The 19021-nt window shown below is 39.9% G+C and overlaps 1 protein-coding gene across 1 annotated transcript; it reads right to left on the reverse strand.

Moving 5' to 3' along the window:
* Positions 1–17237: 17237 nt before the first annotated feature.
* On the reverse strand, positions 17238–17606 carry LOC118488805 (cysteine-rich repeat secretory protein 55-like). The gene has a single exon (XM_035986172.1). It carries the CDS (start codon positions 17604–17606, stop codon positions 17238–17240), a length of 369 nt encoding a protein of 122 aa, XP_035842065.1.
* Between the last annotated feature and the right edge of the window lie 1415 nt (positions 17607–19021).

Raw genomic sequence — 19021 nt, forward strand, 5'->3', positions numbered from 1 at the left:
CTTTCTACATGATACGATCGCCTACAGCGACCTTCCAGCGGTTCCTAAGCTTATCAGCTTTCCTGAAGGTCACGCGTTGCCGCCAAACGACTCTCGATCCAAACAATCTTCCCAAGAGTTTCGAGTACAAGTCCTGGACCCGTAATTAAGTTGCCAACTATCTTAGTCCAACATAGAGGTTGGCATTGTCGTCCATGCAATGCCTAAACAGAGCTGTCTGGATACCAGGATGGTAACTACTGCAGTAGAACTCAACCAAAGGTAAGTGTCTTTCAATTTTTTATTAAAGTCAATAACACACAAGCTCGCAGCATGTCTTCGAGTGTCAGGATGGTTCATTTACTCTGATCGTTTGTCCCACGGCGATAAGTAATGCTCTTGCCCAGACGTGAGCCATGGGTGTTGTGTATTGCTTGACATAAATCAGGTATAGATCAAAATCAGATGTAACAGGAGTTGGCACCCCGTGCGTAAGAACCGCCCTTCACAGGTAATTACTCACAAGATACGAAGACTTGTCAATCTTCCCTGATTGCAAAAGAGTGTATTGATTACATGGGACATTCAACGATCACCCAGGTGATATTGCTTCTGTTCTGAGTTTTAGGTAGACCAGTGACAAGATCCATGGCAGTCTGTTCTCATTACCAAAAGGGTATTCCTGGTTGCTGACACAACCCAGAGGGTTTCTAATATCCCACCTTGACTTTCGCACAAGTCAAACTTCGTTCACGTACATTGCTATGTGGGCCTTCATGCCCAGTTGCTAGTGTTGGATTTATAGATCCCAATATTCCCTATCAGAATCAAGACGACTAGAATAACGATGCTGGTGTGCTTTACTCAAAACAAGTTCTCTGCGGTTGCCGTATAGTGGGATCCATATTCGTTTCATGAAGTAGCGAATATCATCTGACTTGCCAAAAGTTGTTCCTCCATGCCCTGCATAGTCCCAACTTGCAAATTCTGTTCCTGTAGCGCTTCGGTTCGAACAGGGCGAATCTGGTCGGGTAGGTTAGATTCGATAGTGAGCTGCAAAGCTCGTGCACGTCAAGCTTCACAGTCGTATCATTCAAAAGTTCCATCCAGCGATGCCATTACACGTTTTAGCTCTTTCGAAGCAAAGTTACACGGGAGGCCGTTGTGATCGGTCTAAGTAGTGCATTTGGTACCGTCCAAGTAATGCCTCCAACTTAAATCCATAGACCATGGCTTCCATCGTAGGTTGTGACTCATGCCATTTTTCCTGTAGCTCCACCACGTAAGCCATCACCTTCTCATGTTGCATCTGCGTGTAACTGGGACTCTGATTCGAACCATCATGGTATACCACTAACTCATCCGTACCCTCGGGTAAAGACAATACTCAGCGCATTGTAGAGTTGGGTTTCAAAAGCTGAAAGGACGTCCTCCTGTTTTGTCTCCCACGAATACACAACACCTTGCTGTGTTAAGGAGATTAGAGTTACGCGATCTTCGAAAATCCCTGGATGAGTCTGCGATAGTATCTAGCGTGACTAAGAAATTACTGCATCCCTGAGGGACCCTTCGGTGCCGATCAAGTTCTAATAAAATGGACCTTAGCGAGATCCGCGTATATTCCCAATTCGTTGACTACGTGACCAAGAAAGTGTACTTCTCGAATCCTGAAGTCACACTTTGGTAGACTTCGCGTGGAGTTGCTCCCCCTCTAGGAGCTCTAAGATGTGATACAAGTGCCGTTCATGGTGTTCCTTTCTCCTAGAAGTGGTTCCAAGCGTCATCAATAAACAAGGTTGACATTTTGACGAGATGAAGTTTACACATACGATTCACGTGGTCCATAAAGCTGCTGGTGTATGGAATGACTTGAATGACATATACAGAAAATCGTATTAGCCGTACTGCGTTTGAAATGCCGTCTTGGGAACATCCTCCTCCTAGACTTCCATCTGATGATTGCCCGATCTCAAGTTGCTTTCCGAGTAGATGATTTGACCCTTGCAGCTGGCCAAGCAGGTCGTCAATTTTGAGGTAATGGGTGACGGTTCCCGACTGGCACCTTGCTGAGTTTACGGTAGCCGATACACGAATGAAAGGACCCATCCTTCTTTTCACAGGTAGAGCTCGGGCTCCCCAGGGCAAGGAGCTAAATCAGTTAAGACCCCTGTCCAGCGGTTCCTGAAGTTGATTAGGTAGTTCCTGCAACCTTCCTAATGTTAGACGATAAAGGGGTACTAGTAATAAGGGCTGCTTCTGACATGATACCGATCTGGTATTCCACCAGACGATGTAAAGGTAAACCTGTTAGTTCTTCTGGTAGCACATAGTGAGAAATCACGAACAATTGGTGGATCCTCGATCCTCTTTTCCTTAGCCTTAACATCAGTAACGAGTGCTAGCATAGCGGGGTAATCCTTCCGTGGACACTTCTGGCCTTCATTGCTGAAATGATGCAATCCTCTGCACCACTCGGATACTTTATGTTAGACGACAATTCTCCACTAGGGAGAGGGATACGCAAAATTTTCTCCTCAAAGGGTATATCTACGCGATATCTGGATAGCCAATCCACACTATCTACTACATCGAAACCATCAAGGATAGTAGAAGGAAGGTCGATGTCGAACACTTGTCCCACAAGGTCGAGTTTGCATCCCAACGAACATATGAGGTTTCAATGGACTTGCCATCAACCGGTTCCACAATAGGCTTGGTTTCAAGAAGCATCATGGTTAAACAGAGCAGAGACGAAGTGATTAGTTACCAAGAACATGCAGGCCACCATATTGATATATTCCTGACGTCGCCCACGCCAATCCCAAAAGCCCTTCCACGCGCATCATTTCCAGTGTTGTTGTTTTCATTACAAGGATTTCCAGTACTGTCGTCGTTCCCTTGGTTATTGTCGTCTTGATTTAACAGCAGTCAATCCATGTCGTAGCCGCTTGCATTTCCATACTGTAGGCTACGATTTACGACTACCTTGATATTGCCGTGACTGTTGCCTCTAATGTCATTGCTTGAAACGGAGTCCTACGATCTTTCACCAACAAGGTCCATCTTTTCACATTCCGTGTTACGTCTTAAGGCACTACTCACTGTGCGGGCGGTTACACATTCCACTCTATAGTCAATTGTCATTGTTTATGTCCTGATTGTTTCGTAAGGGTTAAGGATTCGATTGAAGTTAATTTTTCTGGTGCTCGTTGCCGGTAGTCAGGGTCGTCCTAATACTGAGGTCGGTACGGTAATACGCTCATCGTCTTGTCCATCGATCTTGTAAGTTGATTGAGTAATACACGGTATGTTGCGAGAGTGTTGTAGAAGTGATCACATTTTAGGATCTATGGCGTCAATACATTGAGTTTTGGCAAATGGAGAGAAATGGGAAAGGTATGGAAAAATCATTCGACGCTGCGACATCCAACTCAGGGACATTCGCACAAGCACCTAGCATTCTACACCGTTCGCTAGGCGTTCAGATGAGTGCTCCGGTAATACTCGATAGCACTGAGATTCGTAAGGATTCAGAGAGGAGTGAAAAGATCACGTTCGTGTAGGAAACAATCACTGCTATGAGTCCTATAGATTTGTTATGTTTCTCATTGATCGAATAAGGAACCAAAACCTCTTTTTCACTTGTTAAACCTCACTGGGACTCACATGCACCCCAAATTATAATTATGTGTGCACCCACAATAATATTGTGATTTGCATGCTCATCTCAGTTCTTTCTAACTCATGTCAAATGGTTCCTCAAACTCAGATGTCAAACAAAGGTTATTAAAACGATAAGATCATAGAAATCCAAAGACTATGACCAACTATCAACGCATCATAATGTAAGCAAGCAATTCATGTAATCATGCTATAGTGACGAGTGTGTGTTCATACGCTACATCATAGATAAATGTGTACTAGCCATGTAATGTATGCAGCAGGTGAAAAAGACGAACCTTGCAATCTCGAGCTGAGTGTCATGGTCGTTTTTTATACTGTTTGGTTATAGCCTGGTTTCATGAAAACGTTTTAAAACCTAGTTCACTATAACCAGTGGCTCTGATACCAAACTGTCACACCCTAAAAATACCACAAACGGAAACCCCCGTGAGACGTGTGACGTACCAGGATCTAGCCACTAATCACATTGAACCATAGACATATAAGATAAAATAAAACTTTCCATTAAATAAAATTGTATGAATCAAACATCAGTTAGAAAATCATCTTGTTCGGCGGAAGTATAATAATTTATTCAGCGTGTTTAAAAATGTAAATGTTCAAAACAATGCATTAGTGAGAAGCGTTTCCAAATGTCACGACCCATGACCACTCCAGCTTCCCAGACAGCAAGTTCCATAAAAATGCACCTAAGGACCTGCAAGCATGCAGAAAAGTGTGTCAGACAACGCTGGTGAGTTCACAGTTTGTTTTAACCATTTAATACCAAGTAGTGACTTATGATATGTTATGCTGATAATAACTCGATACCGCAGACGACCCATTTTGCCCTTCTCCAATGCTCTATCAAACATTGGTCATGATTTAAAGTTTTTAGTTCACGCCCGTCCTATCCAGGTACGTCGTGAGGGTGCCAAACCTAATAGCGCTATCAACTAATAACCCCGTTGCCCTACAAGCAACTAACCCGGTAGTATGATGGGACTTAAGTGATAGAAAGTAAGTGTATTATCCAACATCAACGTTTACTGAAAACCGTTGCATATCCCTTGCAAGGATATGCATTTGTGAAATCCGCCTCACATCCCCTACAAGGATGTGGGTATTTGAAAACCGCCTCATATCCCCTGTAAGGATATGGGTTTACGAAAATCCGTTTACAAGTTTTGTCAGTTTGATTGTCCCCACCGGACGCATGCTTGTTTTGAGAGAAGTGAACTCACCTTGGTTTGCTCGGTATGACTAGTTATTTGTTCACACTTAATCAATCAAAGCCTATGGTATTCATGTACACGCAATCACTTTACATTTGCATAATTCACGTATAAATTATAATCGTAGTGTGCATTCGAAGTAACGATCACTGAATAACACATTTCCGCTATTCAAACTCATACAAATCCGCACTTCACATATATGATTTATAACAGCTCCTAACAAGTAAGTGTGCTTATTCATGAAAGCCAAATTATATTCCCTCAGTCACAATTAGTATCATTAATAGGTAATAATATAATTTCATCACATAGTTATTCATAACCACACTCGACCTAAACATCTGCTCTGTTTGTTTATCCTATCGACGAAGAACTACCTTGTTCGGCGAAGTCCTCATCGAGGAAGAACTACCTTGTTCGTCGAAGTCCTCATCGACGAAGAACCCCTTTATTCTCCATAATCCTGTCGACGAAGAATCCATCCTTCGTCGACATGGGAGTTTCGTCGAGGAGGAAACTTCGTCACATACTTATCAGTTTACACTATCTCCTTAATGCACAGAGTTTCAATCATCACTTAATCATTAATCAATTACACCAACCTTTTCGTGAACATAATTATTATTCTAGTATACATAACTCAATCGAAACCATTATCCCAAACCGTCGACCATCTAATCCCCTGGACAACCGATTATTGGTAAGTTAAACTCATCACTTTTAGTAATGCAAGACCCTAAACCCTCGATCATCATTCATCTGGACATATTCGCATTTATCATCAATCATTCAATAACATCATAACAATCGGCCAGATTATGTTTAGTTTATAACGAGATTTCAAATCACGTCCTAATATCGTGCAACTACCAAGCATTTACATGATCACAGAACCCTAATTAACAACAGCGATAAATCACATAATTAGGAATCGTACTGCTTGAAGGAGTGTGCGATGTCGGTTCCGAAGAGAAGAATGAGACTCCACGAAGAGCTTCGAAGCAGGGGGGTTGCCGTCGGGGTTAAAGAGAGCTAGGGTTGTGCAATTAGGTGAGTTTGAGAACAAGAAAGCCCTATAAGACTTTGTATACGGTTACCATCAAAACACATGGGCCGGACCAACTTTGGTTCGTGGATGTTGGGCCGAGAACGCCAAATAACAAGGGAGAGATGTTGGGCCCGAGCGAGGAGTGTGCGACTCGACAAAAGTGTGCAACCAACTTGTCCTTTATGTTAATAAACTTACAATCATTTAATCATAACAATTTAAGACACTTAATTACGTTTAACAAGTTTTAGCATAACATACATCCACTTATAATATTCGCGACCATTTACTTTTTAATCAAACCTAGCAATCATTCAGAGAACGTATACATAAGTTATTTCAGAACACAGAGCGTGACACGGAATTTGTACAAGGAAAGGCTCTTGAAATTACGAGTTGTCACATTATGTCCGAAGAATTAGGTTTCGGCACGTGTAACATTTTCAAAACTTCTTTACCATACCATCATTGTCCTTCATTTAGAATTTTCCTTCCCTTAATAAGTTTTACCATTACATGTATCCACATATTGAATTTACGTACCTAGGTTCAAATTTGTCTTATTACATGCCTTGGTGTCGGTTCTAGACCGCATTAAAGGATCATCCTCTCCAAACAATCATGCTTACCTTACACATAACATACTGTTAGTTTTCTCTATATGCATACTCAAGTACATACTTACATTCGCTTCTACCTTTAGATCTTGATCGAGTCTTGGATTGTACGGGTTCCTTGTCACAAGTGCACACGGGTTTGAGTTCAAGTATTTACCTACTCATACTTGATATCTCTCAAACCAGTGCTCTGATACCAACTTGTAAGACCCTAACACGTTTAACCTTAAAATGACGCAGCGAAAAATACGAGCCTTAAAATTCCTTTTCTTAAAAGTCATACAACTTGTTAATAAGCCATTTTAATCGGCTTAATTTAAATCTTTTATCTCATTCATACATAATCAAGAAAATTATATTACAAACGACATCAAACATGTGATCACATCCCCGTACAATCCTTGGTCTTCGACTCAATCCACGTTGATTTGTTCATCATGATAATTCGATTATCTGCGGTCACCATAAATAACCAACATGTTAGTAAATGATGACATCATATATCTTTAAATAATCACATAATAACGAATAACCACATAGCCGTCTATTATTGTAATAAGCTTCCATAGAATGTTCTTCGGATTTATTCCTTACACCGAGCCTTAAATCCTGGAGAGCCCGACACTTACGTACCTGCATTTCTAGTTTCATTCTCAATATCAAAATTGTTAGCAACACATACCCTCCAATGTATTTGAAGATTCGCATTCTCACATAAATACATAACATCGAATTACTTTTAGTAAATCACATCGCGCGGAAACACTTCCATATATTCACCAATTTATATACATGTTCCATTCTTATATCTCTCGTTAACGACAATGCCTAACCTTCCCACTCTACTACTGAATATCGTCATACATGTATTCGTGTGATAACCCCTTATTCACAATTAATTGTTTTACTTGTCATGTGTAATAATAAATTCATCCATACTTATACTTATCCGGAACCCCATAACAATCACTTATATTCAAACCAACTTAAACATTAGTTATAAGTCTTCAGCACTTACTATAGCCTACGGTGGGCACCGTAAGCTACGTTGGTGCCCAGTTCAGCCTTCATTTTTTTAATGCCAAAACTCTCATAACTCAACCATTTCACATCCAAATCACTCGAAACTTATTTCCATTTGTCCATAAAACATAACCTTACATTATTGGCTAAATATCTTTACCCCAGGTCCTTAATCTTTACGAGTTTCATTAGTGTTACAAGACTTATGCGCATTTATTCAACTCGTTCATGCTTTTACAAACTCATTTGTTTAAATTCAAAAACTCACATGACATCTTTACTATAATACTATTACATTATCCGGAATTCCCGTACGTGGGGTTTACGAACCCAATACCCGGTATGCGTTAAACTTATTCGTCTTAATTGATTTTACATAGATGGAATTTATTAACCTGTGGCCCCGTTTCTCGGTTAGCACACATGTAAGACATTATACCCATTCCCGGATATAATACCGACGTCATTACTTATGCAAATCGTTCCGTAATGAAATAACCCTCATTCTGACCCGTTTGGTCTACTTAGTGGAAACCTTCACTACTATATACCCTAACCTTATTAGACTTCGATTTTCATACTTAAATAACTATCACATAACCTTGCTTAAATAAATTAAGAAGTGATTCCGGAAAATCATTTACTTAATACTACCACTTGATATCATCATCAAAAATGCGTTACAACATAATTACTAACAATTATCATACAATTAATATCTTTTCTACTAAAGGGGGAGTTCGGGAAATTACTTACCTTACGCATCCGTATTTGCGTTCGCTTCCTCATGTCCTCCTGACCCGTTAGCCCTTCATGCTTCCATCCATGTTGACATGATCCCTATACTTCCATTTCATTGCATCCACATTTTTGTTAGCATACAAAATTATACATATGAACGATCATATCAATTTACATTTCACATTCGGCTTTTAGTAGTAAATTTAACAAGCATATGGTATACTCATAATACAATACTCATTCAACCATATAATCACTTAGTTACATTACTTTCATTAATCAATCATTCACTAACATGTATAGCTCAATTCACTGAAAATAGGTTGTTTTGGGACGTCCGTTTACTATACTTACGAGCTTGCAAAAATTACAATCTTTTTATGTGACGTGCCCCTCGGATGGCTTATCCTTGTGTTAAATTTTTAGAGTCTAACTCTCTACAAAAAATTTATACACAATCATTTACTAAGCAGCATTCAGATTCGTCACTTCTGACTGCAGCCCACAGAAAAATTCGTTTAAAAATCCTCACTTATCCGATTGACGTAATTCCAGTTGGAGATTTTGATAACCTCCTGAAGCTACATACATTAAAAATTTGAGATCATAACTCAATTTCTAAATTGAGTTATGATATTCGTAATGGGATGCAAATTCTGCCAGAAAACGCAGCCTGAACCTTCGATACGGAAAACTTCATAAAACGTTCATTTTTCGTCGAAAAAATGCAATTCAAGTTGGGTTTGAAAGGTTTTTCCTGGGGGTTCATCACAAACTTAATAAATATCAGTTTGTTATAAGATTTGATTTTGTTACAGCCGATTAAAATCGGCTGTAACTTTCTGGACAGATTTAGTTTTCACCAAATCTTTTCTAAATATCTCACATTCTAACTTCACCTAAACATTTTATCGAATACCTTATGTGCATCAGTTTTAAATCAACTTAAATTCATCCTCATGAGTTTCAAATCACCTAGTGAGTGGTAACATTCAAATCCTATGATTATTTACCACATCAAACATCATTCTTCCAATTTTCTGCACCATTTAAACTTACTAATTAGTCATTATTCAACCTATATCAAGTTATTACTCCATAACCCCACCTAGGGAATAAGTTCATATCCTCATATACCAAAATTTGCAGATTTTCAACATGTATTCATAAAAAATCTAAAGGTATAATCTACCAAAAGCATAATCACATTATCTATTTCATCAAATTTCATATCATACCAAGTTTCTACATTTACCCTAAAGTGCAAGAACACAAGAATTACATACCTTGAGTTAGTAGAGTGTTAGAAACTTGATTTCACACATAGAACAACCCCAATTTTGAATTATACAAGGGTTTTGGGACTGATTTGTCTTGAATTTGAGTTCGGGTTCAAAACCCCCTTTTTCTCCTCCTCTCTTGAACGACCTCAACACACACTTGTGTGTGTGTTTATGGTGTTTTAACATAAATGCAGAATTTTAATTTAAATTTCAAAAATTGGCAACATTAGTTCCTCAATTTTACATTTAACTTCGCTAATCATAATATGTGGTGCCCATTTTAACTAGGTTAATTTTTCCTAGTTATTACATATAGGTAAACACCAAATAAACATGGTAATTTATCTACTAAGTTCGGGTATGTTAAAACCCAACTTAGATTACGCCCCGTTACCCCGGGCCTTTTACAACTTTATTTCATAAAACCTTTATTTTCTTTTTCTTCCCCTTTTTTTTAACATTAGATTTATTTCTTTAAATCCTAATGTTTGTCGGTATAAATTTACCACAATGGTAATTTATCCGCTTATCCCTAACTAATTTGGTATAATTACCAAACCCGTTTTTGGGATGTTACATCAAGCAAGCAAGTATCTCCGAAAGGAATACATGGCTTTCTTAGCACACATCGTAGTAGCAGAGAAGGGAAAGGAAAAGAAGCCGATGGAAAAAGGTACTTGTGGTTCGTGATTTTCCTAATGTCTTTCCTGACGATTTACCTGGTCCACCCTCGTCTCGTGATATTGATTTTCGAATCGACCTCATTCCTGGAGCTAACCCCGTCGCTAAAGCTCCTTATCGCCTCGCTCCGTCCAAACTGCGTGAACTTTCTAGCCAACTCCAGGAATTACTTGATAAAGGCTTCATACGCCCTAGCACATCTCCATGGGGCGCACCTGTCCTTCTCATTAAAAAGAAGGATGGATCGTTCCAAATGTACATCGATTATGGGGAACTCAATAAGCTTACTATCAAGAATCGCTATCCCTTACCCTGAATCGACGATTTGTTTGATCAATTGCAAGGCGCTACATGTTTTTCTAAGATCGATCTACGCTCTGGTTATTATCAACTACGAATTCAGGGGGAAGATATCCCTAAAACCGCATTTCGAACCCGCTATGGCCATTATGAATTCGTCGTTATGCCCTTTGGTCTTACCAACCTACCCGCGGTCTTCATGGATTTTATGAATCGCGTGTGTAAACCCTTTCTCGACCGGTTCGTCATCGTGTTTATCGATGATATCCTTATCTATTCAAAGTCGAAAGCCGAACACGCGCAATGTCTCCGTTTGGTTCTCGAGCTTCTCCAAGGGAATCGCCTCTACGCCAAGTTCTCCAAGTGTGAATTTTGGCTTGAGGAGGTTCAATTCCTCGGTCACATCGTCAATAGTCAAGGTATTCATGTCGATCCTGCGAAGATTGAAGCAGTTAAGAGTTGGATTACACCGAAAACCCCGTCCAAAGTTCGTTCTTTTCTCGGATTGGTGGGTTATTACCGTCTACTTATCGCAGATTTCTCTAAAATCGTCGTTCCTCTTACCTCTCTCACACATAAAGACAAGACTTTTGTTTTTGGAACCGAACAAGAGGATGCCTTTCAAACTCTCAAGCGTATGCTTTGCGATGCTCCCGTACTCGCGCTACCCGATGGAAACGACGACTTTGTAGTCTATTGCGATGCCTCTAACCTCAGTCTTGGTTGTATTCTTATGCAACGGGACAAGGTTATCGCGTACGTGTATCGTCAGCTCAAAATCCATGAGAAAAACTACACAACCCACGATCTCGAACTAGGTGCAGTTGCTTTTGCGTTAGAGGTTTGGCGACACTACCTGTATGGTACCAAGTGTACGGTCTTCACCGACCATAAGAGCCTACAACACATCTTGAACCAGAAAGAGCTTAATATGTGCCAACGCAGATGGATTGAACTTCTCAACGACTACGACTGTGAGATACGCTACCACCCAGGCAAAGCAAATGTCGTTGCCGATGCTCTTAGTCGACGAAGCTATTTACATAGTGTTCGTAACGTTCAAGCCCAATGTAACCTCGAAGCCCTCATTCGCGACGCACAACATGCCTGTTTTCTCGAGAACACTTTGAAGGAAGAACGAATACTTGGATCTGAAAACCAACTAGTGAATAAACCAAATGGTATCTTTCACTATCCCGATCGCATTTGGATTCCTAGTCACAATAATCTCCGAGAGATATTGCTGACTGAAGCCCACAAGTCTCGATATTCCATTCATCCCGGTGCCGACAAGATGTACCAGGACCTCCGTGCCAGGTATTGGTGGCCAGGAATGAAGAGGGATATCGCTCTCTACCTTTCAAAATGCCAAACTTGCTCCAAAGTTAAGGGTGAACATCAACGACCCTCTGGCTTACTCGTACAACCCGAGATCCCGATGTGGAAATGGGAGAGTATAGCTATGGATTTCATTACGAAACTCCCTCGCACGCCATCAGGTCACGATAGCATTTGGGTTATCGTTGATCGTCTTACTGAATCCGCTCACTTTCTACCGATACGAGAAGACTATAAGGTTGAACGATTAGCACGAATCTAAATCATCTCTGACTGCGATGGTCGATTTACCTCGTGCCTTTGGGAAACTTTTCAATTCGCTCTCGGTACTACTCTTAATCTTAGTACCGCTTTCCATCCCCAGACCGACGGTCAGACTTAGCGCACGATCCGCACCCTTGAAGACATGCTTCGTTCGTGCATTATAGATTTTGGTGGTAATTGGGATTCACATTTACCTTTAGTCGAATTCTCTTACAACAACAGTTATCACTCTAGCATTCAAATGGCACCATTTGAGGCATTATATAGAAGAAAATGTCGATGGCCTATTATATGGCACGAGATCGGATACGCGCAAATTACCGGTCATGAGTTATTACAAGAAACGACTGACAAGATCCTCCATATACGAGACAATCTCTTGAAAGCTTGGAGTCGTCAAAAGCGTTATGCCGATAAACGCCGCACGCCCCTTGAGTTTGAAATTGGTGAGCACGTACTCCTAAAGGTTTCACCTTGGAAAGGGGTGATCCAATTCGGCAAGAAAGGAAAGCTAGCGCCACGATACGTTGGTCCCTTTAAGCTTCTAGAAAGAATTGGCAAACTGGCTTACCGACTCGAATTACCGAAGGAACTCAGCAACGTACATCCGACTTTCCACATCTCGAACCTCAAGAAGTGTCTAGCCGAAGAAAACCTGCATGTCCCTCTCGAGGATTTGCAAGTTAACGAAACTCTACACTTTGTGGAAAAGCCAGTAGAAATCATGGACCGAGAAACCAAGAAACTTCAACGCTCCCGCATTCCTATAGTGAAGGTTCGCTGGGAAGGCAAACGCGGCGCCGAGTTCACTTGGGAACTCGAAAGTGATATGAAAGCTAAATATCCGCATCTCTTCGTTACGCCTGCGCCTTAATTTCGGGACGAAATTTCCTAAAGTAGGGGAGGCTGTAACAACCCGACTTCCCGGAAAGTCAAGTTCTTACTTAGACCTGTCATTTATTGCTTAATTGACTTGTACTCTCGAGATTTCGATTATCGCAAAAGGGTTTAAACGATATTTTTAAACTATGTTTTACAACGCGTTCACAACGCTTATTCAAAACGCATTTATCGCATTTAACGTAGTTTACAACACATACTATTTATACGCATTTTATCGCATTATTACAACGCATGTTTATATTAAACGCTATCTTAACGCACTCGCAACGTAATCTCAACGCAACTCGAAACAAAGATTTACTTTTATGCATTTTATGTGTTATGTGTGTTATTTGTGTGATTACTTGTTTAATGTTATGTGGTTATCTCAACGCAACGCTTACTCGCAACTCGCTTAAACGCAACACAACGCTTAAATCACGAAACGAAAGTTGGAAAACTAACTCGCACAACTCGACTGGTTGAATAACCATTCGATCGAATGGACATTCGTCCGGATGACCATCCGATCGGATGGCCATCCGACCAAACATCCATTCGACCCTCACCTCTCCACCGCCTTAATCTCTCTCTCTCATCCTATAAATACCCACCCGTACATCACTGTTCACTAATGTGACATCTCTATCCAACCCAACTCGCTCCCAAGTCATTCTCAAGCACTTTTCTCTCGATTCAAGGCCATTTCGTAAGTTTTCTCTCTAAATGTTGTACTTCCATCATCACTACACACTAGGGGTGTGCAATAACCGAACCGTTAACCGAAACCGAACCGAAAACCGAAAAAACCGAACCGAATTTAACCAAAACCGAATTAACCGAAAGTCGGATGTTTTTTTAGTTTTTTATATATTTCTAGTTTTTCTACCTCTAATTCATGTATTTCATTTTTTATACTTTCATTTCATGTAATAATATCTCTATTTCATTTATTTATGCCTTCATTTCATTTATTTATACTTTCATTTCATTTATTTACACCTCTATTTTATGAATTTAAACATATACTCATGCATTTATACCTCCATTTCATTTATTTATACATCCATTTCATGTATTTATACCTCCATTACATATATTTCTAAGCAAAAAATTTAGCCCTTGTTTGAATTGGTTATTAACCGAAAATTAACCGAACCGAACCAAAAACCGACAAATTAACCGAATTAACCGATGACTTCGGTTACAGTTACGGATAATGCTAATAACCGAACCGAACCGAACCATGAACACCCCTACTACACACTTTTTTCTTCCCGAAATCACGTGATTTGGACTGCTTGAAGATGGTTTTCACTTGGTGAATCTAAAGGATTTCCACACTCATAACTTGAAATCTTGCTGAGATTTCGACATATTTCAACATCTTTCATCTATTTTCAATCTTTCCTTTAACACAGTACACAAAACCGATGGAATCTATGCTTATTCAGACTCTCCACTCATTTTCTAGTTGAGAGCCGGCTTGAAAATAGATTTCCACCGAATAGATGACCGATTCACGGGTTAAACAAGAAGTCCCAACAAGAACAGTCATTCTGATCGAATGGGGTAATTCCCATCCGATCGAATGAGCTGGACTTGGTGTGGTTTTCGTTGTTTGACACGTCATCACGCCGTCTCCGTTAAACTCAAACTTTGAACTTAGAAAACTTTTGAAGTTTCCAAAAGTAACAGATCACTCACTCGAATGATCATCCGATCGGATGACCATCCGATTGAGTAGTCATCCGACCAAGTGGGCTGCCCCTTTATGACTTTCAATACTTAATCGATTTTACGAAAACTTCAAACTACCAGCTCCTCGAATAGTCATCTGATCGAATGGCCATCCATCTGGATGACCATCCGACCGGATGACTCGGCATCTATACTTCACATTGTTTTAAATGCTACAACGAAAACTTCAAAATTTCCAAACAATTTACAAACACTCACATCTCATTCGAATGGCCATCCATTCGAATGGTCATCCGCTCGGATGACCATCCGCTCGAATGACCATCCGAACGAATGGGTATTCTCCCGTTCGACTCACCATTCAACACATTGTTTACACGGTGTTCAACACTTACGCTACTATTCTATGCTCGGGCTAACTCCAACATGCTCCCTTCAATCCAATTCAAGGCTGTGTTTATTTGTTAAACACATACTATGAGTATACTCGAACCCTTTTTCGCTTAACACACTTTTGGGTATTACACACGTTCTCTATCAAAACACATCAACACACAACGCAAACACTTTTAAATGCTAACCGCTCTCGCATGTTAAACATGACTCGATGAATGCTGGTATGTTTATGTTTACAGAGTGATTGTTGCCTGACACCTTAGAAACGATAGTACTACAGTTTGGACTCAGCACCTGTCGTGGACAGTGGTTGTTAAGGGTATTACTTCACATGGTCACAGTGGTGATAATGTGTTGCGCATTCTACACTCGCAGTCATGTCGGTTGCATACGTCATTGTCGATAGCTTACTTGATTCACATTTCTACGTGTTACATGCTGGTTATGCGTAAACGTTTTCGCTATACTATATGCTATGCAAACTTGTGTACTTACCTTTACATTTTATGTATTGACTTTATTTTAACGTATGTGACAGGTTGATAGGATGCTAAGCTCGCTTGATGAATCCAGTAGGAGGTCTAAAAACTTCATTAAATAAATCTGAGTTGTCGGAACAGTTTACTTGTTTTTGAGACTATTATCTGTAATGACTATTTTTTACTTTATCTGTTAGTAGTATGGGACATTAACGTTAAAGATTTGGTAATTTAATAGTTGTTGTGGATTCTCTTGAACAATCTGTTTCGCTCAGTGCCACGCCCCGATGATTCCGCCATTGGTTGGGGTGTGACAGTGGGGTGGGGTGGGTGGGTAGGTGGGTGCAGGCAGGAGGTGGCGATGATAGAAGGTTGTGATGGGTGGATGGTGGGAGATGGTGGTGGTGGTAGATGTAAATGGCAAAAATGACAAACGTTAGGGACTAAAATGGTAGGAAAAAAAAAACTATTTGAACTAAAATGGCACGAAAAAACTACTTGGACTAAAGTGGCGATTTTGGTCACACCTTAGGGACTAAAATGGAAATTTACTCCTTCAAGTAACATATAACATTCTAGTTAATATTTAATTTATTTTAATTGATAAAGTTGGTCTTTGTTTAATTGATAGGCAAATGCCAATGAGGTGGTGGTGGAGTAGTAAGGGAGAGACTTGGAGTTTTAAGGGACCCAAGTTCGATTCCTGCTCTCCCTATTATTTTTATACGGCACCTGGTGATGATGGAAGACTAGGTGAATTGGTGGAGATCGCTAGTTCGATCCTTGAATTGAGCGGGTTTTACCTCATCGCACTGTCGTGACTTTGGGCGAGTGTTCACGGGCTTCAGCCCTAGGTGAGGGTTTTCCACAGTTCGAAGGCGAGTGTATCCCGATGTGGTGAATTTCGCTAGTAGCCCATTTAGAGGATTCGTTGGTCGTTAAAAAAACAAGAGTAAATTTCCTTTTTGCTCCCTATGGTTTGGTAATTTTAGTGGTTTTGCCCCAATCCTTTAAAAATAACCATTTTACTCCAATAGTTTACCATGTTTTTTCCATTTTGCTCCCCGACTTTTAACTCAGTTAAATCATTCAACTAAGGGTAGGGGTATTTCAGTAATTTTATATATAAGTAATTAATTATATATTATTAATTCCTTAAAACACCACACCACATTCTCCGGCAACCGTGTGGCATTATGGCCTACGATTTTCCAGCAAATACGTAGCTTATGGATCTGGATTCCGCTACTTCCGACGAGGTTTCCGATTGCGGTGGAAGTTTATGGAGCTTAGGAGACTTATTGAAGACTATAACCACTGGATCTGAATCTGTACACGAAACTTACCGTCGAGATCTGAAGGAATTCGGATCCGGTTTGAGTAAAAATTTTGATTTGTTCCTTGGAGATCATAAACAGTCCACAATCCCGGTACCGTTATATTTCCAGAAGCATATTACCCCCAAACTTCTAGCAAACCGTCTAATCTCACACTGGATCTAACCAAGCAATCATCACATTCCGTTTCTAATAAATCAGGAGTAAACTGCATCATCCCATAAACAGTCCACAGTCCCGGTACCGTTATTTTCTAGAAGCATATTTTCATTTTCGGAGCTGCACACCACCCGCAGCCTCTGACCGCAACTCACCGAGCAAATCAACCTCTGTTTGATTCCACTGATCAAAGCTTGAATCTGAAACATTGTTCCCGTTGTAAAAATAATAACCAACTCCACCACCTATAATTCTATTCGAATACCATAAGAAACATGTGTCGTACCATCCCTTAGCCTCCATTTTATTTGGACAAACTTGTCGCAGCCGATGAGTAGCATCGTCAACACATCTTTGGCATCTTTCTGGCTCGATGTCTCCACGACAAATGGCGGCTGCTTTAGGTTGTTCAGACGTCGAATTGTAAAACCCGAAGCCGTTATTTGTTCCTGTTAACGAATATAGTACGTCGTCCATATTTTGTTTGTAGGCTGAGTTTTGTGTGAAGTTGTGGTCGGTGGAGTTGCGACGGTGGGCTTCTTGGCGGATGCTTTCGTCGGCGGGGCAGCGGTGGTGGTGAACTGGTGGAGGTGGGTTGTTGGATGCTTTGATGGTGGTTGTTCTTCTAGGGTTTGTGTAGAAAGGGGATCTGAGAAGACATGGTAAACTTAGTTGAATAATTCATATATATTTAGTTACTTATATATAAAATTACTGACATACCCCTACCCTTAGTTGAATGATTTAACTGAGTTAAGAGTCGGGGAGCAAAATGAAAAAAAAAACATGGTAAATTATTGGAGTAAAGTGTCTATTTTTAAAGGGTTGAGACAAAACCATTAAAATGACCAAACCACAGGGAGCAAAACGAAAATTTACTAAAAAAACAAAATTGATAGCCAGCTATGGAAGGTAAACCGCGTTCTACGATAGCCAAATCACCTATGGAAGGTAAACCGCGTTCTACGAGGTTCAAAAATCAAACACATGTTTCCACTTACTTTGATGCTAAAGTATTATAATTTATCAAGTATTGTTTTTCACATGTTACATTGTTACATAAAAAACATTATAAAACGCGTCAAAAAGTTATAATATAATAGATTGGGTTTTAAAGAATAAATAGGTAAACTCAATAATTTGGAGATGATCATGTGCAATATGAGAAAAGATTTCGAATCATGTGCAATATGAGAAAAGATTCCGAACGTCAACACGTTTTATTCATGTCAATAACCTAGCTTTGAACGAAACACGTGTATTACTCAACTTTAAATTATTTGGATCTTCCCATATATTATGACAAAGAACGGAATATCCATATGTTTAAACAACCTTAATTTTCCGCAAACTATTAAACTATTTACTCTATCGATTCATAAAGAAAGCATGCATACTTCTAGTATTTTTATTGGTTATAATTCCATGAGTACTTGATTCATTAAAGGCAAAGTAACAACATTAACTCTAAAAAAAAATCTAAAATTACTTGCATTTTGTTGAACTCTACGTATTCCACTACATTATACCATATGTAGGTATAGCTTGGATGACTAGTTTTTCATCGCAAGGAACAATATAATTAAGACTTTTAATGATATAAAATTATGGTTGTACACAAGCCGAGACACGAAACCTATAATTGCAGTATTGGACCTTAAAGACAGAGCTTGTTTATTAGTAGTGGCGGATCCAGAAATTATTTGTCGGGGTGCAGATAAAGGGTTCAACCATATTTTTAAAGGGTGCGGTCATGTTTTTTGCCTAAAAAATACACTAATTTTTTTCTCTATGGGGTGCGCCCGCCCACCCACAAGAATACATAGGTCCGCCCCTGTTTATTAGGCTTGTTAAACATGACTGGCAGAGACAACACGAGAGAAACAAACAAG

The sequence above is a fragment of the Helianthus annuus genome, chromosome 17 (genome assembly GCF_002127325.2).
Source record: "Helianthus annuus cultivar XRQ/B chromosome 17, HanXRQr2.0-SUNRISE, whole genome shotgun sequence".
NCBI classification, from domain to species: domain Eukaryota; kingdom Viridiplantae; phylum Streptophyta; class Magnoliopsida; order Asterales; family Asteraceae; genus Helianthus; species Helianthus annuus.